This window comes from Furipterus horrens, unplaced genomic scaffold (assembly GCF_987537825.1).
Source record: "Furipterus horrens unplaced genomic scaffold, mFurHor1.1.pri manual_scaffold_8, whole genome shotgun sequence".
Lineage (NCBI taxonomy): Eukaryota > Metazoa > Chordata > Mammalia > Chiroptera > Furipteridae > Furipterus > Furipterus horrens.
The window spans coordinates 99906068-99929199 of record NW_028327178.1 but is presented as its reverse complement, the minus strand read 5'-3'; the positions used below and the strand labels follow the sequence as shown (position 1 = coordinate 99929199).

The following is a 23132-nucleotide window of genomic DNA, read 5'->3' as shown; positions in this document are numbered from 1 at the left end:
CCTTTGGGGCTCTTGCAGGTGGCCCTGCTCAGTTCCCGGCAGTCCTGCTGTCACCTGCACCCTCTGTACTTCACTCACTTGCATTTCTGTTCCTTAGAGCCAAAGCCCCAACCCAGTCAAGCCCACCCTTTGCTCTGCTTGCGTCCCCCCCCCCCCCCCGTAAGAAGGCCTCCTGGGAGACAAACTGCAGTTTGCAACACTTTTAATGCACAAAGGAAAAGGTAACGGACTGGCTGGGGGACCAGCCTTCATTCCACATAGAGCTTGGGTACAGGTACAGCCCAGCTGGGAAATAAGTTACAGTTCACGGGGTCTTAGAGCCAAGAGCAGGAAACGCTGTTCTGTCAGCCAAGGGAGTGAGGATTCCATTTTCTGGGGGTGAAAGGGTAAAAATAAAATGTTTCTGAAGTATGGCAGACACTGGGTCTTCAACTAAGAACAGAGACTGGGCCGGGCCAGGCCTTTGAGCAGGCGGAACGGAGCCTGGCAGGCAGTGCCCCGGGGAAGCCTAACCTATGAGGAGTGAGGCCAGGCGGAGTGCTAGCAAAAGAATGCGTCCTTCACTTTGATAGTCAACACCCATTCCAGTCACAGCTCCCAGATTCGGTCTCGGGGCCTCAGAGAAAGCAGTGACATGACATAATTCTCAGGGACTTTGTGGAAGTCCCCGCCCCGTGCTTGACCATTTCTGAGCTCAGCTGTTTCTCTCACTGTTCCTCACCCACCCACCCACCTGGTTTCAGGCACATTCCTTTTCATCTGCTCCGTGGCCTGGTGAGCCTGCAACACGGCCAAAGCCTCTTCTACCTGCGGGACAGCGGGAGGGGCTTTGGGCAGCTGCGCCGGCAGGGTCCCAGGAGAGCCTGCACCTCCCCTGCCCTCCACAGCATTTCTGCAGAGCCCTAGTCTGATGGCTGACAGCTGCTGGCCAGCTCCCATGACAGAAGCCCACCGTCACCTTCTCAAGGCAGGTGATCACTGCCTATGGAGCAGCAGAGAATCACCTGTCCCACTCCAAGATTCTGCAGGTATTGGCAAGACGATTGCCCTCCTCTGTCCAAGCAGCAGTCTGCTTGCTCATCTAGGAGACACCCTGGCCCCGAGCTCTCATGCGCTCAGGGCTCCCTGCCACCCAGGCCCAGCCCACCTTGGCATTGAGGGACTCTGGAGACTCCAGCATGAGCAGCAGCTCCGAGTTGTCGATCTCCAGCAGCATGCCCGTGATCTTGCCAGCCAGCTGGGTGTGGACATCGTAGATGAGGGGGTAGAGACGCTCACCTGTATGGAACAGCCTCTGATGGCTTATGAACATGCACCTGGCTGATATCCCAGCGTCCCTGGAGCAGCAAGGCATTTGGGTGGCTATCCCAGAACTGCTCCTTCCAGGCTGCATCATTCAACCTGGTTACCAGGAGCCTCTTTCCCAACTGGAAGGTGGGCATGAGCAAGCCCCGCTTTGGAGGTCAGTCTGCAGAATCATATTTGATATTAGACATGAAGTAGCTGCATAGGGTCTGACACAAAGGTGCTTGGTTTTTAAAGACTACTCTTGTTCATTCTGCAGGAAACAGTTCCAAGTATACACACGGACATTGAGACAGAATATAATGCTGAACTTGACATCTTGGTGGGGGAATGGAGAGCCAAACACACAAGGTAAATTCACTTTCCACCATCAGATACTTCTAGGACAGGGCCTGGTGTTGGTGGTCAGCCCATTTTGGCCATGTGTGGACGGTCTAGCAGGCTGAGGTTCTGGGGTGCCTTGAGTGGGAATGGGAAAGGTCTTCCCCATGATGAAAATGAAGATGTTTTCAAAGAACTGCTTACAGAGCCTTCTGCCTCCATTAAGCCCACCGAGTAGTCATCTTTGAGGTGTGGGTAGTAAAGTGGCAAAACCCGCGTGAGCTAAGGAAACAGTGGGGTAATAGCAGTGGGTGGCTACAGAGAAGGGTCAGGAGGTCTTGGAAGCCTTGAAGAAAAGAGACTGTCCACCACCACCAGCAAGCTTGTTTGTTCAAAAGTTAGTTGCACCCTTGAGCAGAGCCTGTCATAGACATGGGATGAATTGCACAGGAATTCAGGGTTCAGTGGAAACATTTATTTTCTCAACTCACTTATTTCCTGCCCCCCTGCAGCGAGCTCCCCTGGGAAGCTGATGAAATGTAGGACAGCTTCTTCCCATTCGGGGGAGGTGTGAGGAACCACAACACCCACCTTATGGGTCATGTCTCAGCAGAAACCCAAGACCACAGCCATCGTACTCTTACTCCTCCTCCTGGCCCCTGATCTCCCTATGGCTGGGGTCTCTCTCCCAGCCTAAGTCAAAGTCAAGAACAACAGAGCTGAAGAGACCTTGGGAACATCTGGTCTGACCAGTATTGTAAGATGGGAGAACGAGGCCTAGATGACAGAGGCAAGGTCACCCGGCAAAGCTGGGTCTTGTCCTCACATCTGACCTCCACTCAGGGCGTTTCCCAGCAGGCCAGCCAGCTCCCAGCCCCCCTCCTCCTGCTCCAGAGCAGGGGAACCAGCCACTCACCGATCAGCTGCTTTTGCTTGTGCAGTGGTGCTGCGGCCAGCGTGGACGCGGTCAGGGGCTCCTGTCCGGGGACGCACACAGCAGGCTCCTGGACCTGCACATGGTGCCAGGGACACATCCCTTACCCACCACGTACAGGCAAGGCCTCGACACACTTAACCCTGTCAGGTGAGCACAGGCCTCCAGGAAGGCTCTGGGAGAGGGGGGTGGGGGTCAAGGTATGACGGCCGGGTGGGACAGGCTCCCCAACAAGGGCACTGTGGACCAGACGACAAAGTTCCACTCTAATGCAGATGTTTTCCACAGTGCGAGGAACCTCTGGAGGCCTCCGAAGCACACTGCCAAACGAAGCTGCACCTTACTGATCACTTCATGCCAGACGAAGCACTTCCGATTACGTAGCTCTTATGGCTATATTTCCAACATGCTTCTGACCCTTCCCCATCTTAATAGCTTTAAAAGCATTTTGCTGTTTGTTTTTGTTTAAAATATTTTACTTATTTTTAGAGAGAGGGGAAGGGAGGAAGAGAGGGAGAGAAACATCAATGTGTGAGAGGTACATCGATCAGTTGCCTCTCACACACCCCCAACTGGGGACCTGGCCTGCAACCCAGGCATGTGCCCTGACCCGGAATCAAACTGGCGACCTTATTAGTCCACAGGTTGGTGCTCAATCCTCTGAGTCACACGAGCCAGGGCTTTTATTTTATTTTTTTAAATATTTTATTTACACATTTTGCTGTTTAAAGACTACTCTTGTTCATTTTATAAGAGATGGTTTGAAGTACACATACTAAAATTCTAGACAGGAGATGAAAATGCTGAGTTTGAGACATTTAGGGGTAGCAGGGAGATTAATACACAGCCCTTAATGACAGTAGATATTTGCAGTTTGTCTTGCAGATTAATCACATCTTTGCCGCTCAACACATAAACACTAAGGAAATCCAAATTGTGACTAATAAACAAAATGTGATCCTGGCCCTTTTCCTCCTTCTGTTAGTAAGGGTGAGCTCTTCTTGATTGTACACATTAATAAATGAAACTTTACAAGCCAAGAAAAGGGCCAGTGCCTTAGCCAAGGTTCTAGCCAGGCCCCGGGGACCTGGACTAAGAGGGCAGCAGGGCCAGCCTTACCCCAGAGGTGTTGGGCATTCCCGAGGAATATCTGTGTGTAAGGAGAGGCCTCTTTGGCATAGAGCATCCTGTCTCACTGGGTCCAGGGGTCTGGGTGCCAATGTTGGCTGTAAGAAACAAGCAGGGATGTTAGGGCCTGGCACCAACCTGAAGCCATAAAGCCTACAGATGAGCATTTACATAAAATCCCCAGCACTGAGTACAGTGCCAGCACACAGATGTGCAAACATCTGCCACGTGTGTTTGCCTATAGGCTACATCTACACCCTTGTTCACAGCTGCTGCTGTAAACCCACTGAGCTCAGATCTGGTGCTAATCCCCTGCATGCATGATCCCATTGACCCACACAACAAAACAGGAAAACTGTTCTCATCCCCATTTTAGAGATGAGGCAATCCAGCCCTGGCCAGCATGGCTCAGTTGGTTGGGTGTCATCCTGCAGAGGAAAGGTCGTAGGTTCAATTCCCAGTCAGGGCGCATGCCTAAGTTGCAGGTTCGGTCCCTGGGCACATGCGAGAGGCAACTGATCCATGGTTTCTCTCTCGCATAGATGTTTCTCTCCCTCTCTTTCTCCCTCCCTCATTACACAGCCTCTACAGTCAGCCCTGTTCTCCAAAAGAGTGAATGCCAAGGTCACTTTGGAAGCTGATCCCCAATAGTGCCAACCCAGCACCAAGCCCCCACCCCGGCCCATTCCTCGTGGCCCTGCCAACACTCACCCACTCTTTGGGTGTGGGGCACGTGGTGTGGCACCTGGGTGGAGGCCTTCCTGGCACTGCTGCTGTGGGGCGGGGGACACTGGGACCTGGCTGGTGGCTGGACCATTGAGGCAGCTGGAGGGTAGGGGGCTTGTGGTACAGAGAGCATGGAGAGAGAAAGGTTGGCGGGAAGGGGGGGGGGGGGCGTTACAAATCAGAGTGGCACACCACACCCTGACGGATCCAGGGTGGGGAAGGGGAGCCAGAACATTCACAGCAGGAAGATGAGTAAATTCACCTCCTCAGGCAGACCCAAAACTCCAGGGAGGGGGTGTGGAAATTAGCTATTACAGACCAGCTCACGTCTCCCCAGAGCCCCAAGAGGCAAAGGTGTCATGACAATTTCGTCCCCCACTCTGATAATTTCAAGTCAGGTGGACTTCACTCTTAGAGAAGGGCCATTCATCAGCAACACAGCCAAAGGAATTCATTTTCTCAGCTTTGCAAGAATTGTCAGCCACAGATCGGACAAGCCTTTGGAGCTGACTGAAGGTAACGTGAGCCTTTGAAAGGCTCAGCGCTGTGCTGGGTGCCTCCACACACCTCATTCAGGCCCACACTCAGAGGAGGAAACTGAGGCTCAGAGAGAAAGTTAACTACTCAAATTAACACCTTAGGAAGTGACAGAGAGCCAGGCGTGACCCCAAAGCTCGTGTTATTTAACCACTATGTCGCACACTATCCCATGTGGTTCACACTCATGGCTGGAAGGGGCTGTGTCACTCACAGGAGGGTCTGGGTGGCTGGGCCACCCACCTGGGGGCAGGCTGGACAGGTGCGCCAGAGCCATAGTACAGAGTCTGGGCTGGAGGCTGTGTGGGAGAAGACGATTCAGCAGGGGAAGTGAGAACTGCATCCCCTCGGGGACACCACCCCAGGAACTCCACTGTCCCCTCAGGGAGGCTGGTTAGTGAAGACCCACAAAGCTGGGATGAAGGCCTGCTTCCTGTTTCAGGAAGTCCATTATCCCTCAACCCTAAAGGGCAAGATCTCAAGTTCAATCCTTGCCCCTTATTATCAGAGCGACTAGCCCAACAATCTGGATAAAATGGTGACAGGTCCTACTGAATCTTGTGCCAGCTTCAGCAATCACTAAAAGGAGCAGGAATGTCCCCATTCTAGTAGCCTTTAATGGCTAACATCTTCCTGATTCCTCTAGGTCACAAGAGCTCCTTTCCCAAACCATGCCCCTCAGAGATGTTAGCACCTCTCAAAAGCAACCATTTAAATTGGGGGTGTACTACCTACTCTCTGCCGCTTTTGAAAAGTCAGAACACATGCAGGCCTATCAGGGTAGAACAATGTACGTGGTAAGGAAACCTTGTTGACTGTAACATTTCCCAAATTTAAGTTGGCCAAAGAATCTTTTTCAGCACAACATTCACAGATCTCTCTCTCTCTCTCTGATTGGGAAGCACTGTTTGACAGCGACACCATCAGCCCTTTTAGACATGGGGTTAAGACGACCTGCTGTTTCTGACAGACGCAGGCTGGGAACATATGTCTGCCTGGGAAGCTCTCCTGCTCTGCCTGGCTGTGGGGCCCTCACCTGGGGCACGGGGGGCAGGAAGTAGGTGGCGGGCTGCTGGAAGGACCCCAGGAAGGGGCTGCCCGGGGTCCGCACGGAGAGGTGCTGCTGCGTGTACTGGTTGGTCAAGATGGCCTTCCGCTCCTCTTTGCGCTGGGCCAGCGCCACGTACAGCGGCTTGGTGCCGAGGACGCAGCCGTTCATCTCTGTCACGGCCTTCGTTGCCTCTTCTGGAGAGGAAAAACACACAAAGCCAAACCCTTTGCTGTGGCCACCCTCTGTCATCACCTAAAAGCAAGACAAGACAAGGGTTGCTGGGAAGGTGAAGGAAGACTCCAGGGGCCTGTTCCCCCACCTCGCCCGGGGCCCAGCCTGGCTCTGAGCTGGTCCCCGAGAAACCAGCTATCGAAGGTGTACTGTCACCCTTGCATTTACTGAGGGCCACCGCATGCCAGATACTTGACTCTCCCTCTGTCACTGCAACTCCCTCTTTATAGGGGCGGAACGTGGGCTCAACAGCGACAGGTCTGAGACCAGCCACTGTCTACCAGGGTGCTGCTCGTGTTACACAGACCACTCCCCAGAGTCAGGGGGGAGAGCTGCATTTCAGAAAATGTTTTTATCTCAACATTTTCCTTCTAAAAAGATTTTGTAGGCTGTGAAGGGACGCTATCACAGCGGGGCTTTCATGCAAAGAGATGGTCGCCTAGGCTTAGTTGAACAGCTAAGACCAGGGCAGATGCTTCAGCCAGGGCCATGCCTTACACCTTTCAGGTGAGGTCGTTGTGATGGAAACAATCTGCATTTCCACTACTTCCTGGGTTTTATGCAACTACTCTTACGATTCTCTACTGCGTCTGTGAATTACAGACATTAAAAAGGTGCTCTTAACAACTGTATTTCCTAAAGACTCCAGTGAAGAGTGAAATTTCACCCTGGCTGGCATGGCTCAGTGGATTGAGTGCCAGCCTGTGAACCAAAAGGTTGCTGGTTCGATTCCCAGTCAGGGCTCATGCCTGGGTTGTGGGCCAGGTTCCCAGTAGGGTGTGTGCAAGAGGCAACCAATCCCTCTCTGTCTCCCTCCCTTCTGCTCTCTCTAAAAATGAAGTCTTTAAATCTTAAAAATAAAAAATAAAAAAAAGAAAAAGAGAGATTTGTAGGGAATATAAAAGAACTTGAATTTCTAATTTTGGTGCTTTAATCTGTTAATTTTCTTTTTACTAGGAAGAAAAATTCTTTTTACCATTTAAAAAAAGTGACTTGTCCAGGGTCACCCAGCCAGTGGGTCATACATACATCAGCTAGGACTCCAACCCAATGCACAATCTGGTACACCCCCGTCACCTCCATAAAGCCCTGAGCCAAGTCTTTCAGAGTCTGGGGAAGAGGTTCTTAGACCTTTTTTAAATTTTCTTTAAAAAAATTTTTTTCTTTACTTGTTCTTAGACTTTTAATTAAAGTAATCTTTTTATTTTTGAATAACTTTAGATTTATAGAAAGGTCTCAAAAATAGCAAATACACTGTAGTTGCTGTGTACCATTCACCCAGCTTGCCCTCAATGTTAACACAGTATATTTGTCAAAATGACCATGGCAACATTGGCACAATGCTATTAACTAAACTGTACATTTCCTTTGGATTTCACTAGTTTTACTACTAATATTCTTTTTCTCTTCCAGGATCCAATCCACGTTTATTTTAGGGTTCTTAATCTGTTTTAGGGTCAAGACACTGGCCTGGCTCTCCCACACCATGAGCAATAGAACTGAGATAATGTTCAAATTAGAGCCCACGCTCTACATCAGAGGTTTCCCAACTGTACTTTGCTACCTGCTAATCTAGAGGCCTGAACCTGAGCGTTCACAGATCCACAGGGAGGTTAATGGATGGAATTCAGGGGGTCTATACACTCGGAAGGGGAAAAAATGGCACCTGTATTTTCACATTAGCATTTCCTTCTATTTTGAATGTGGGCAACAACAAAAATAATAGTAGTATTAGTTGTACTTGTGACTTTTGACAGGAAAAGGAAATATTTTCATATCACATTCATTATTGCTGGTCTCAAAATAGCATTTATGCCAACTGCTACTGCACTAGATCTTACAGTCTGATGCATTAATAAAGAAGCACAGCCCTGGCCAGTGTGGCCCAGTTCGTTGGGCGCTGTCCTATAAACTGAAAGGCCTCAGATTCAAGGCCTGCTCAGGGCACATGCCGAGGCTGTGGGTTTGGTCCTGGTCGGGGCGTGTACAAGAGGCAATGGGTCAGTGTTCCTCTCTCAAATGATGTTTCTCTCCCTCTCTCTCTCTCCCGCCCTTCCCTTCTCTCTAAAATCAATAAGCATGTCCTTGGATGAGAATAAACAATAAAATTTTTAAAAAATTAAAAAAATAAAGCTGCACATACTGTCGTCACCTTATTCCAATATAATTTTTTTTTGTAATTCTATGAATTTTCCTTTATGCATTTAAAATTATTCTCAGAAGGGGTCCATAGGACTCATCAGACAGCCAAATCTTCTTGGCACAAAAATATTGTCCTAACAAGTTAATAAAAACTTATGTTAAATAGTAAAAATAACTAATAAAATTACTACAACACTTATGCAAAGCTTACTATGACTCAGTAGTGTTGTAAGCACTTTATATACATTAACTCATTTAATTTTCCTAACTATTTATATAAAAGATGCTAAATTATATAAATATATATAAACTTATATAAAATCAATTAACAAGATAGGTGTCCCTCAATTCTAAGCAATGTAGATTTTTACAATCCCCTTCATCCAAGCAGTCCCCAAGGAGGTGAGTGAATCTCCTGAAATTATGTGCAGTGTGTGTAAATAATTAGATCGTGACATCACTACTCAGTGTGGGCAAGGTGCTCTATATGCAGGTTCTTTAGCTCTCAGGAAACCTCTAGAGAGAGAATGTTGCTCCCATTTTACAGATGGGCAACCAGAGTCCAAAAGGCAAAGTCACTTCCCTCAGGTTCTAGAGCTAGTGAATGGCAGGACTGGGATTTAGATCTGGTTCTGATTAACTTTAACATCCCAGCTTTCAACCACAATACTAACCAAATATGCATTTGCTGGAAGAAAGGGCACACAACTTCTTATGATGTTTAATCAAATTTCCTGTTGCTTAATTTACATGTCCCACAGCTCTCTGTCACTTTTTTCAAAAGCTCCTTACCTCAAAAATTGTTAGAACCTCTTCCCCAAATAATAGGATCCATAAAGTTCATTTAAAATTTGATTTAACAGGCAAAAGAACTTCTATACCACTTCCTAAGAACATAGCCATCACAATACCTGTGCAGGTCCCCAACCCATTATCCACACAGATCTCTTTGGAAAAAGTTCCTCATTCCCACCTGCAGCTCCCTACCTCCTCACAGCCAAGTCAAACACTGCTGCCACTGCTGCTTCTTACAGGAAGTCCTCCTTCCTGTTTCACTGAGCTACTGCAGCCCTGCCTCCAATACTTACCCCTCACCCAACACATGCCTTAGAACAGATTTCAGTTAGTGATGCATGTGACTTCCCCACTATACTATAAGCTACTCAAGGACAAGGATTTATTCCTGTATGCTTTCCACAAGGACTGTTAAAACATCAGGTGCTCAACTATGAAATGAAAGAACACTAGGCCTTCTTAAAATCATCTGGGGAGCTTTTAAAAATAAAATACCAGTCCTTACCCTCAGAGATCTATATGCAATTTCTCTGACTCAGGTGTCTTTACTTAAGAGCTCCCTAGGGGATTTTAGTGAGAAGTAAGGGTTGAGAACCACCCAGCAAGCCCAAGTCCTTCATCCATAAGACGAGGCTCAGAAGATATCTGCTCAAGGTCACAGAACTACTGAGTATGACAGCCAATTGTCACACCTCAGGTACTAAGAGGACTTAATAAATGGGGAGAATAAATCAAGAATGATGTAGCCCAACCCTTCTATTTTTCAGATGGAGAAATTGAGGCCCAGAAGGGGTATGTCACTGGCCAAGGCCGGACATCAAAAGTCAACGGAAATGCTCAGACATGCATTTCTGGAACCTGGCATACAGTAGGCTCTCAATAAATGCTTGTTGAGTGAACGAAGGTGACAGTGAGCCCCAATAAAACCAGCTGTGTTTCTACCCTCTTCCCCTCCAACCCGGATAAGGCTACAGATGAACAACAAGCTCCAATGGGGTCAGACATAGCCCCAAATTCAAAAGGTGTGGCTCAGCACCAACTCCCTGGAAGCCATGGGAGGAAGGAGGGGTGTGTGGGCAGTGAGAGGATGCAAGGGGAAGGCTCTCTGTCCCCTGTAGGTGCCCACAGCCCTCACCTTGGCACTGGTGATCACTCCATAGGGAGAGAACTCTTTCCTCAGCTTCTCATTATCAATGGAGTCATCCAGGTTCTTCACATACAGGTTCACGCCCTGGAAGGGAAGGGTTACTGCTAGCTAGACAGGCGTTCCCCTCCACGCTCCCAATTGCTTAGGGGAGGTGGGGGAGGGGGGGTGCGTAGGCAGGGGAAGCCCTGGCCACTAAGCCTCCTGTTTGCAGGCTCGTACAGCACCCATGCACGCCACCACTCAGCATGCCACCACCTCGAAGCTGGAGCTCCCACAATTCCTAAAGCCAAGCTCCCAGAAGTGGGATTGCCAGAGGAAGGAGTCACATGCGGGACCCTCCACACATAGAAGCAGCTGCCACCAGGAGGCTGACCCTTACCTGGCAACGGTTCAGCCGGTCCTGATTCATCTGCTCGAACCTTCGCTTAAGCTCATTCTGCCGCTCCATCCGCTTCTGGGCCCGGCCCACGTAGAGCAGCCGCCCACTCACCTCCTTCCCGTTCATGTCCATCACAGCCTGTGCGGAGAAGACGGAGCGAGAGTGCATGGTAATCACGCAGATGAGGCCCTGGCCTTAGCCTTGGTCTCCATCCACTCCTACCTCCTTGGTCTGGAGTGGGCCGCCTGCCAGCCAGGCAGGCCGATCTTGTTAGCTGAAAATAATTAGTACCAGGATAAAGGCCGTCCACTTTTTTAAAAAATGGGGCAAAATTTCAGTCAATTAGATTTTTAGAAAAACTTGCTTTTGACTCTATTTTAAAGAGGGAAATTGAAATTTGCAAAGCTTCCCATATTTGACAATTAGTTTCTAACTACACATTGATTTTTTAACAAAGCAGCAAGCATAATTCTTTCAAAATGACATGATAACATAATCAATATCCTTTTCTTCATGTTGGATTTCACAGCACAAAGAATCCTTTTGCTAATTGGGAATTTGAGTTCTGGAAACATTTGTGTCTCATCCCTTCCTGATTTTTCTTTTCTTCTGTTAACTGGCCTAACTTGTCAGTGGCTTTGATTACATGAAATCCTCCATCTTCTGTGACATGTGCACCTCCTCTCTGCTATCCATTTACACTAAATTGAATTTGCATTGACTTATCCCCCCAGATCAGCAAAAGGCAGTCCCATGTGTGCACCGACTCCATAGTGAGGGTTAGATAATGGTGTTAATAAAGAGAAATGTTGAAGGGAACTGACTTCTTAAGTGGTTGGTTTACTAGTAAATACTTTCACATAATGACTTTTGCTCTCCTGCCTAAATATGCAAATATATGTTGTGGACCCAAGAACTGCCAGTTGTATGCCAGTCTTACAAGGTCATTACCAAAGTATCTAAGACCTTGGAGTTAATGGACCCCTGCAGCTTCATCCATCTACTTCCACTAGTCATTCATGTTACAGTTGGGGAAACCAAAACCTAGAGAGGGGGCGGGACTTGTCCAAGAACTCACAAGAAGTTATCTTTCAAAGGAGCCATTTACTTAAAAAAAAAAAAAAGATTTTATTTATTTATTTTGAGAGAGAGAGAGGGGGGTGGTAGGGAGGAATAATCAACGTGCAGTTGTCTTTCGCAAGCCCCCAACTGGCGACCTGGCCCACAACCCAGGCATGTGCTCTGACTAGGAATCGAACCGGCGACCCTTTGGTTTGCAGGCTGGTGCTCAATCCACTGAGCCACACCAGCCAGGGCTGGGGCCATTTACTTAAGAACAAAACTTCATAGTCAGAAGGAGGTAGTTCTAATCACAGGTATCATTCTTACTAGCTACAACCTATAGAACCTAGTAACAGGAGAGCCCACATTAGTGGGGGTAGAGATGAAAATGTATGTAAAACCCTTAGCACAGTGCCTGGCCTAATCTAAGTGCTCAGTGAGAAGTGGCTGCTATTGAGATGGTACCAGGATCCAGGTCTCCAGCCAGAATCCACCAGGAGCTGGGCTCTTCCATGCCCAGTGATCTTAAAGGGGCAGCAGCCATAGAAAGAGCTTTGTGGTGGCAGGCCAAATATAACATCCGTTATTCCAGCTTTGTCACTGTGTGACCATGTACCATTTATTCATTCAGCAAATATGTACCTGGTATCTACTGGCAGGGACAATACTAGAGACTTAACAGTGAAACAAGACCCAGCCCCTACCCTCAGTCCTACACATGGAAACCTGTGCTAATGATAGAGACAGACACATGAAATCTCAAGTAAGTGAAGACAGGAAGAGGCGGCTTCCTGAAGGAAGAAAAGTATAGGCCGAGACCCAAAGGACAGGCCGAGACCCAAAGGACAGGCACTAAACAGTCTGAAGTTACGCTAATATGGTAGTCACCAACGACCTGCGACTACTAAGCATTTGAAATATGGCTGGTCTGAATTATGCTGTAAGGACTAGATTTCAAAGAATTAAGTACAATAAAAGGGAATGTAAAAAAAAAAAAAAAAAAACCTCAATTTTTATAATAAATACTAATTAAAGTGGTCATAATTTAAATATGTTGAATAAAATGTATTACTGAAATTAGTTTCACAGTTTCCCTTTTTGCCCTTTTTAATGTGGCTACTGGAAATTTTATTTTTTTATGTCTTGGAAAATTTTAAATTGCACATGTGGCTCATGTTACATTTCTATTAGATAGCACTGGTCCAAAGAGTAGGAAAAGGAATGCCCTGGCTGGGTGGCTCAGTTGGTTGGAACGTAGCCCCAATGCACCAAGGTCATGGGTTCGATCCCCTGTCAGGGCACGTACAAGAAGCAACCAATGAATGCATAAATAAGTGGAGCAACAGATGAATGTTTCTTTCTCTTTTCCTTCCTCTCTTTCTCTAAAATCAATCAATAAATCTTTTTTTTTTTAAGACTAGAAAAGGAAAGTATTGTGAGAAAACAGCATTTGCAAATAACATGGAAGCAAGAAATAGCATAGCACTTCCCCTCCCTGGCCTCAAGCCCACCATCAATTCAAGAAGAGGGTAGAGGCTCTCTCAAAGGCCCCTTCCACCTTCTGTGCAGCAAGGATCTGTGAAAGTAAGCCAGCCTCATGGCTTGGAAGTCACCAAAAGACACTTAAGCCTTTTGCCTTCAGCACAGGCGGGAAGGGCCCTGACTCAAGTGGCCAGGGCTGGGGAGGGACTTCCTTTTCTTCCACAGGCAGCTGGAGCCCTCTGTTCCTGATCTCCCTCCTTCCTAGTCCTGGCTCAGCACCTCCATGAAACAGGGCCATGAGAAGCCAGGCTCCTACCTTCTGGGCTTCCTCATGCTTTTCAAAGTTGACAAAGCCAAAGCCTCGGGAGTGGCCGCTGTCGTTCCTCATCACCTTCACACTCTGCATCTTCCCTGGGAAGACCCGACCTGGCTCAAAGGGGAGTGTGGGGAACCCCAAGGTGTTCTCCTTTTCCTCCCACAAGTGTTCGGGAAGCCCCAGCAGGGCCCCTCTTCCCAGCCTGACCACGGAGCAGAAGAGAAAGTGACCCCAAACTCCTTTGGGAACCACACCCACCAAACTGGGAGAATAGCTCCACCAGGCCCTGCTCGTCCATGTCCACATGGAGGTTCTTCACGTAGATATTGGTGAACTTCATGGTCTGAGCCCCCAGCTCAGCCTCCCGCTCCTGTCGGGACTTGAAGTGGCCAACGAAGCTGTGGACACACCGACAGGGTAGGCAGCTGCCAGCCATTAGCCACCAGCACCCAGCAAGCCTGGGTCATTGGGCTCAATTGCTACCAGCCTCCAGACCTCTGATTCCCTCGTCAGAAGACTGGGCAGGGCAGCATTGTTTAGATGGAATATATCCAAGGCCCAACCACCTTCCATAGCCAAGATTCTATGTGCCAGCCTAAGGTTAAGAAGACATAATTCTTGTGGCAAATGCACAAGGAACTCCTACCAGACGCCCCAGGCAGCTGCATGTACAGGAGGTAAGAACGTGAATTTGAGAGTCACATTTGAATCCTCGCTCTGCAGTTGCCTAGCCATGGCAAGTTCTATAATCTTTCCAAGCCTCAGTGTTCATCCCTGTAAAACTGGGGATCAAACTCACACCACAGGGACGGGCTCATTCATTTACCATGTCCTGGGTACGCCGGGGAACAGCAGTGGGAGAACCAGACACAATCCACGCCTGCATTGCTATGGGGGAACTGGAGTCACTTAAAAACGATATTAATTTTAAGAACTATAATATCCAAGTTCATGTCAATGCATCTAAGAAAGTGTCATAGATTAAGGAAAAAAGCGTAAGAAAATTTGATGGTTTCTACAGCACATTTAGCACAAAAAAGTCATAGCTGGCACTCAACATTGGAGAAAACTGGGTGGCAAAGGTAGCCTTGGACAAACTGGCTAACGAAGACAACATCCTTCTGGGAAAAGCCCGCCATTGTTCAGTTTCATTGACAGGAGCCTCCACTGAAAAAACCAGGACAGAACGGCTCAGTGCAGCTCCCAGCTCAAAGCCTCCCTCACTCCACAGCACTGGGCAGGGGCTGAGCCACCAGATGGGCAGAAGCAAAAATGGGGGAGAGGTACCACCAGAGAAAAATTCTCTCCAGCACCTGCACCTCAATGTTTCCATCTGTGAAGTGGGGATGAGGCCAAACTGAAATGGATGAAAGCCGGCCAAGAACATGCCTACTTTCTCTCCCATCCAAAAACCCCATGAAATGACACAAGAGGCTTAAGAAAAAAATTCACAAGCACGCTAATGGCCGTTGATGATCTGGCGATGAGCTGTTCCTGCTTGAACTTCAGAATCATCACTTCATTTACTACTTGGAACAATCCTCTCAGCATACCAGCAGCCCCATTTTTCCTTGAGGAAAGGGAGACCCTGAGAGATCGAGCCATTCTTCCGAGGTCACACTGACAGGAAGAATACCGGCTGCTGCTCAGTGCCTCGTGCCTATTAGATGGTGGTGGGTAGCATGGGTCCCCAGTTGGTGGTGCCAGGATTCTGTCCATTCAGCTTCAACCCACCCCCATGCCTGCCACTCACACTTTGCGGTCATTCAGCAGCATCCCATTCATGGTGCTGATGGCCTTCTGTGCAGCTTCATGGGTCTCAAAATGGACAAAGCCAAAGCCTCGGGAGCCATGATCATCACACACCACCTGGGCCAGAGAGAACAAGGACAAGGAGAGCATCCAACAGAGTTCAGGTAGAAAAGAATGGCAGGATGATAACAATTAATGTCTTGAGTGCTTGCTTTGTGCCTGTGAAAGACAATCCTATGTCACACACAACAGCTCCATTTTAGAGATGGGAAACTAAAGCTCAGAGAGGTTGACCCACTTGCTTAAGATCACACAGTAAGGAGGAATAGAGCTCTCAAATTAAATACAGGTCTTCTATACCACAATGCTGTTAAAAGATTTTATTTATTTCTAGAGAGGGGGGAAGGGAGCAAAAAGTGAGGGAGAGAAACATTAATGTGTGGTTGCATCTTGTGTGCCTCCAGATGGGGACCCAGCCCGCAACCCAGACATGTGCCCCGACTAGGAATCAAACTGGCAACCCTTTGGTTTGCAGCCCGGTGCTCAGTCCACTGAGCCAGCCAGGGTGAGAAATTTTTAATTATCTTCCTATTCTTGCATCCTTGTTTCTTTCTTTAATATTTTAATATTAAATTGTACCTATTTACTCATTTATTTACTTTAGAGCCAGAAGAAGGGAGAAAGAGAGACACCGATTTGTTCTTCCACTTATTCATGCATTCACTGGTTGCTTCTTGTATGTGCCCTGACCAGGGATTGAACCTGCAGCCTTGGCATATAGGGACGATGCTCTTACCAACTGAGCTACCCAGGCAGGGCCCTGTATCCTTGTTTCTAACAGAAAATTAGAAACAATCTGAGTATCCATCAAGGAGACTGGTTAAGTAAGTTATAGGACATTGATACTGGTTGACTATATGTGTGCAGCTAAAGAGAACTGGTAGATTATGTAGCTGACACAGAGCGATCTGGAGGGTATATCATTAAGTGAAGAAAAAAAAAAAAAATTGAGCCCTGTTGGGTTAAAGTGCATCTACACATGGGGAAATTTTAAACAGAAACACACAAAACTGTTAAGAACAATTATTTCTGGGGACTACGGTTGAAGAGGATGGAGCCTTCTTTTTCACTTTATTCCTTTCTAAATTTTTAACTTTACCAATACATGCACTGTTTCAACAACAAACTTGTTTTAATTTTGTAAAAGGTCTACAAACATTCTATCTCCACTTTGTAAGCCTCCTGATTCAAATTAGGACAAAGTCTGAGAACAGAAAAAGTCTTCAGGTCATGTAGTCCCCATCACTCTGGTTGAATTTGCACTAAGACCACTAATGCCCATTTCAAGTGTCCCTGGCTCCACCCACCTCTGCAGCCAGTGCCCCAGCTCAGCTAAGTGGCATTTTGTGCCTAGACAACCACCCCGGCTTCCATGCTGACCACTGGAACTCTTTTTCTAAAATGTAACTGTGACAATGTCCCATTGGCGTCTCACTCCAGTAGCTCCTACAGAACTAAATCAATTTGGCATTTGAGGCTCTTCAGTTGGCTGTGAACTAGTCTTGCTTCCAAATCCAAGCTTAACATCTGCTCCCTCCACTTCTAGTCCCAAACAGGGTCCCCCACCTTCAACTCAAGTGCCAGCTTTTCCATTCAGATTCAGTCACGTTGACTGGGTTCCCGCTTCAGGCCAAGCACCTGCTAAGGGCATCGCATATTTATCTTGTTATAGTTGCCATAAGAACACTTTCAGGATTTCAAAACCTCTAAGGCCCAGCTGCCTGATTGGGGGAAATGCAAATAAACCTTTATTGAGTATCTACTAGGTGTCACATCTTATTCTAGGTACTGGGATACAAAGGTGAATACAAACAAGTTTGCTACTCTTATGGAACTTCCATTCTATTAGAAGAGAAATCTTAAAAACAAGTTCTGGCTATTGACTACTATGGCCTCGCTGTATCCACACCCTTTGTCCTATAGTTTCTACTGTCCTCTCACTCTGAATTGGACCTGGTCCTGTGACTTGTTTTGGCAAATAAAGTGCAGTGGAAATGAGTGTGTGCCAATTCCAAGCTTAGATCTCAAAGGGCCTGGTGAGCTCCCACCGTCACCACCATGAGGACAGCCTAGGCCAGGCTGCTGGAGGATGAAAGACCACGGGGAGGAGAGCTGAAATGTCCCCGCTGACAGCCAACCACTGTGGAGAAGCAGAGCTATCCCATTCCCCATGGGCACAGGAAGGAGCCCAGCCAAGACCAAAAGATCTACCCAGCTGAACTCAGCCCAAATCTCCAACTGCAGAATTATAAGCCAAATAATGGTTGTTGACAGTCACTAAGCTTTGGGGTGGTTACACAGCAAGAGCAGATCGAAACACAGGGGCCTCTGGTAGGTGTATGAAGATGGAACTGCAAGGACCACCACCATTCAGGTACTTGCTGAACCTGGCGCTTAACTGAAAAGACCTCATATACTGCACAGTGAGGTGCTGCCTGGAATCCCTCTCCCACACAGGTACCTGACACAGACCACCCCCTCCCAAGAGGCATACCCACTTTACAAGAGAGGATGTTCCCAAAGGTGGAGAAGGTGTCATATAAGGCCTTGTTGTCAATGGACTCCTCCAGGTTCTTGATGAAGACGTTGCCCACACCTGACTTGCGAAGTCCTGGGTCTCGCTGGGACCACATGATGCGGATGGGCCGGCCTTTGATCACTTCAAAGTTCATTGTATCCAGTGCCCTCTCCGCTGGACAGGAGGAGGAGAAAAAGGAACAAGTTAAGGAGACTTTCTTTCTGAGCCCTCAGGTGCTTAACTGGGAGCCCTCTCCCCTCCCCCGCAAAAAGAGGCAGGCACTGGAAAGAAGGGCCTGAAGGCTCAGGAGGGATAAGAACGAAAAATGTACGTCATTCCTCAACTTTTAGGATCTCATTCAAACCCCTCATGTAGCCATGTGAGCATGGATTCCTACCCCCATTTTACAGAAGGGAAAACAGGCTCAGAAAGGGGAAAGATCAGCTGCAAAGCCAGGTCTACTGTGGTCTCTAAAGCACACAGAGCAGATGAAAATGTAAGGAAGGGCTCTTGGGACCAACGGTGGCAGCATTTTAAGGAAATTAAAGCTCAGAGGTGCTGAGCAGCAGAGTTGAGATAAGATCCCCAGTAGCAGGGTTTTGGGGGAGGCAAACATCACCTCTCTGAGCCGGCATGATGATGATATTAACCATCCTTTCACACTTAACAAAGGGAGATGATCCCACCTACCTCCATGCTGCTGGACGGGCTGAATATTAAATAAGGTATGCAAGGTGCCTTGTCCTTTGCACCCAGCACAAAACAGGCGGTTGGCAAATGGCAATGTGTCTGAACACGGCAGCCTACGCCCATCCTCCTGCTATGGCCTGTCCCCTTCCCAGGTAATATGCTGTCCCCCTGCTTCAAGGATTCCTCTACTTTCAGAGGCATAGAGAAGAACTGTGAAGAATTCAGTGGAGCACATTTCAAGAAGTCTAGTTTTTTTCCATCTAGTCCTGCTGATGAATACCCAGAGGCAAATCCCTCCTCTCTGGAGCTCAGCTTTGCAGTCTAGGAAGTCTGGCCAAAAGGTCAGGTCATGCAAGGCTTGGAGGAAGATGGAAATGGCAGTGGGTGGGGAAAGCAGAGCAAAGGGTAAGTCCCCCTGGAATCCAGCTCAGTCACCCGTCACCTGTTGGGACACAGGCCGAACCACCCCAGCAAATCTCCAGCGCAGGGAGCCTCCCCATCCACACAGGAGACTAGGGAAAGGGCGCTCTCTTTTGGACTTGGCCAGGCAGGGCCTTTTTGGGTTGTTTCTGGCGTCTTAACACGTGAACGATACAGTTACTATTGTTTTTCGCAGGTTACCACTTACTGAGCCCTTACAATTACAAGAGATATTTCATAAGACACAGTTCTCCTTCCCCGCTGCCGGGGAACAAGCCTTAGCCCCATTCCACAGATGAAGTGCCCAGTGAACTCTTGCTCAAGCTCACACCCTAGTGGTAGAATTCGAGCAAAACGCGGTGCTCTTAGCCTTGAAACTTTTACCGGTGTGGACATATCCATCAGGAGAGCTCTAACCCAATCCTATGAGCTCTGAGAAACCGGCTGTGGAGCCTAGAGTGGAGGTGGCTTTTCAGGGCTCGCCCAAGAGGGAGGCGCCCGGTGCACACCTCCTGTTACGCTGCCAGCAGAGGCCGAGCCCCAGGCCTGGCTCTCCTGACTTCCCCACTCGTCATCTGTGTCGCCTCCCACAGCGTTCTCACCAGGTGCTTTGAATTTTCTCCGCTTCCCAACCACTCGATTAGGCAGGTCCCATCCCCCTCTTCAGACAGGTAACTGAAGCTCAGAACGGTTGAGTCATTTGCTCAATGTCACACAGCTGCTGGCTTTGTAATCCCAGGTCGGCCTGGCCCCAAAGCCCTTGGCTGTTTTCACTCAGCCTTAATACCTCCCCTCCGCAAAATGGAGCGCCAGTAAAACACACAGTAGGCGCACACTAATTGCTAGTTCCTGCCTCAGGGGCCTCTCTGGGCTTGTTTCCCTGGCTGCAAAACTGAAGATGCAGAAGGGATGAAAGAGCGGATAGCCGGGATGCTGTTGGTCGGTCCGTCTGTCTGTCCCCCGCCCCCGGGGCTCACCGTCGGCCGGCTGCTGGAAGTTGATGTAGGCATAGCCCAGCGAGCGGCGGGTGGTCACGTCGCGGCACACGCGGGTGGACAGGATGGGCCCGGCGGGAGAGAACTTCTCGTAGAGCATGGCCTCGGTCACGTCTGGATGCAGGTCGCCCACGTAGAGCGAGGCGAGCGGGAGGCCCACGACGCCGGCGTTCATGGCGGGCGGCGGGGGAAACGAGGAGCCGGCCAGCGCGGCCCCGCGCGTGTCACCCGGGCGGGAGCCTCGGTTGCGGCGGGCGCACAGAGCAGGCACGGGACTCTCACTCCCGAGAATGGCCGCCTCTCCCTTTACCACCCCCCGGCGCCCCGCGCGCCAATCGGCTGCGCTCGGGGCTCCTCCCTTCTTAGCTCCCCACCTGGGACCCCCTCAACGTTCTAGAAGCCTCAGGTGGGCGGCACCTCTGGCTCCGCCTCCGGAGGCGGGGAGAGCCCGTCGCTCCTGACCTGGGGTGCGGCCGTGGAGACGCGGTGCTGAGCCCTCGAGCAGGGCCCGAGGCCGAGTTCTAATGCTCAATGTCATTGCCTTTCTGGGCCCTTCCCTTCTCTGCAAACTCCCTCTTCGCAGAAATTAAAGACCAAACAATCTGTGTGTTTGCCTGACCGAGAATTTGAAGCCAGATGCCTGGTCAGTTTCAAAGGGGTGTACTTAGCCACCTGAAAGAAGTCTTTCTCGACAGCCCCCATGTAATTCCACGCTTCTGCAACCGGCTTTGTGACCTGGAACTTGAAGGCTCCAAGTGGGAATGTGAAACCACTAAAGCCTTCCTTGACACTGGCTCTTACATTGTCAAGACCTTTTCCTGGGATATTCCCTGCCCACTTCTTAAGACTCCATTCCACCTGCACACCACCAGGTAGGTTCGTTACTTGTAACGCAGCCTCTGTGGGAACAGTGGGGGCCTAACAGGGCGGTGGTCCCAAGCTGAGCAGCAAGACCCCTCTGTCCATACGAGTTGCAGCTTCAATCTGTAGTGTGGGTTCATGTCTTAAGAATTCCGATCTACTGTGGGGCAGTGCTCGCCAGATTTCCCTGCTGCAATAAAGCAGGTAGGTTCCCACTGACCTTTGGTTGGGCGTGGTTTTGCAAGGAGCTAGTCTGGCCGCCCAGGCTACAGTAGCAAGAAAGCGCCAATTCTAATCTTGCACTAAAAAGTACCGTCCGGATTTCTTTCCTCCTTGCGGGAGAGTGAACATTTTTAAAAAGGGGGAAATCCCTTGAGGAAACAGTGCTGTTGGCTACCATAAAGTGTTGGGACAGATGACAGTGACTGGTATTTACTTTCGAGATGACCAGGGCTTATGTAACATCTTACTGTCTGGGTTACATCTGGGGTGGGGGGCGCGCTAGCTGGGTACTAGTGTGTTATGTCCCCGGATAAAGCCCAGGTTGCATGTTCGATCCGTCAGGGCACATACCAGACTCAAACAATGAATGCATAAATAAGTTGAACAATGAATCAATGTTTCTCTTCTTTCCTCTAAAAATCAATAAAACAGAATATTTTCAAAAAATAAAGAAAGGGGGGGACTTGAATGTGATGCAAAATCCACTGGCTGAACTGAATCTTAGAAGCCCCCAAAGACCCCAGACCCAAGACCCAGTCTGTGGAATGGAAGGTGGATAGGTTCTGTGTTAATAATTCCTTTCCCTTAACACCCTGACTTCTAGTTCCAAAGGATGACATAAAGCTGTTGCTGCCTTTTAAAGAAAAGAGTAAGAGCCCAAAATAAGTATGATCAAAAAAGTTAGCTGCCCTGGCTGGTGTGGCTCAGCGGATTGAGCGTTAGCCTGTGAAGAACCAAAGGGTCACCAGTTTGATTCCCAGTCAGGGCCCATGCCCGGGTTGCAGGACAGGTCCCCCAGTTGGGGATGCATGAGAGAAAACCACACATTGATGTTTCTCTCCCTCTCTAAAAATTAATTAAAAAGTTAGCTAATTCTGGTAGGGATAGACATAGTGCCACACACCAATTCACAGGCAACTAACTGATAAAATTTTTTATTTCACTTTTGAATTTTTACACGTTTCCTGATGATTCCGTGTAAGGTGGAAACTAGAACTGTTTAAAAGACATACACAAATCTAGTACATCAATAACTGGGGATTTTTCTTTTTTGCTATACTATTTTCACAACCACAGGTGTGCTTGCTAAGTAATATAACCATCACAGAAGCAAACGTGAGGCGGAATACTGGTAAGGAAAAACAAAGCAAGAGCTACCAGATATACAGACAGGCTCGTTCCACATTCACTACTGCATTTTCAAGCGCCAAGTATTTAACTGCACATTTTTGTTCGGCTAGAAAGGGATTTTTTTTCTTTTTTCTTTGTTTTCATCAGTGCATGAATGTTTCTTTTCTCATTTCAGCAGATGGACAAACAGATGGATATTCCAGCTGTGCGGAATGTTAAAGACAGAGAGGGTACACTGTGAGACTGGTAGGCCCGGGTATTCTGGATTCTCCCCATTGCAAGCGTTCATGCAACTTCCCTGCATTATAGGGTCTTGTTTAAACACGTCTGTGAACTTGGCTGGATGAGTACAGTTGGGCGATCTGGTGACAAGTACTAACAAGCATTATCAGGGCTGGCTCTAATACATGGAGAAACATGGACATTTAAAAATACTTTTTTGATTCAGATCTTGGTGTGACTAAAGAGCAATAACTGTGCTGAGAACAGGAGGAAGACAGAGCTTTGGTAATGGAAGCTCTTCTCAACTCTTTGAAACAAGGCCTGCTCACCAAAGTACTCATCAATTTCATTGCTCACCCCCCCCCCCAGGCTCCCATCCCTGCCCATACAATATTAAACTGAACAAAAGACAAATAGACTTCAAAAAGAAAAAAAGGTGAAGCAGCAGGACAGTAATTTAAAGAGGAAAGAGAAAAAGAAAGTCAACAGTCAAAAAGACAGTGGAGAATGTTTAGATTTCAAAATTTAAAAGCCCCAAGCTAGGAAGAACCCAAAGACTGAGTACTACTCATGTGAAAGGCAATCTCTGCAGAACATTATTTTTAAAGGTATTACCCAGGAGACAGATAAGGCCATTCATAAAACACACGACTTTCATTCTTCTTTAGCTCATGGTTAAAAGGAAAACAGATTCCATGACTTAAG

At 48.3% G+C, this 23132-nt stretch overlaps 1 protein-coding gene across 1 annotated transcript; it reads right to left on the bottom strand.

The window, feature by feature from the left end:
- Positions 1-185: 185 nt before the first annotated feature.
- Positions 186-20220, bottom strand: PABPC1L (poly(A) binding protein cytoplasmic 1 like). The gene is made up of 15 exons (XM_090286455.1): positions 19974-20220; positions 17867-18060; positions 15310-15425; positions 13815-13954; positions 13557-13651; positions 10697-10834; positions 10306-10401; positions 5988-6254; positions 5166-5250; positions 4400-4528; positions 3680-3786; positions 2543-2636; positions 1148-1278; positions 734-807; positions 186-372 (listed from the first exon to the last, which is right to left on the bottom strand). Exons 1-15 carry the CDS (start codon positions 20164-20166, stop codon positions 345-347), a joined length of 1887 nt encoding a protein of 628 aa, XP_090142581.1. The 5' UTR covers positions 20167-20220; the 3' UTR covers positions 186-344.
- Positions 20221-23132: the final 2912 nt, after the last annotated feature.

What these genes read in the sequence shown, in the direction of transcription:
- PABPC1L (XM_090286455.1), bottom strand. Translation starts at nt 20,166, where the DNA reads ATGAACGCCGGCGTCGTGGGCCTCCCGCTCGCCTCGCTCTACGTGGGC. An exon ending in ACCGGCTGAACCGTTGCCAG is followed by an intron (nt 10,402 to 10,696) that starts GTAAGGGTCAGC and finishes CTTCCCTTCCAG; the next exon opens with GGCGTGAACCTGTATGTGAA. An exon ending in CAGAGTCCCTCAATGCCAAG is followed by an intron (nt 808 to 1,147) that starts GTGGGCTGGGCC and finishes GCTGTCCCGCAG; the next exon opens with GTAGAAGAGGCTTTGGCCGT.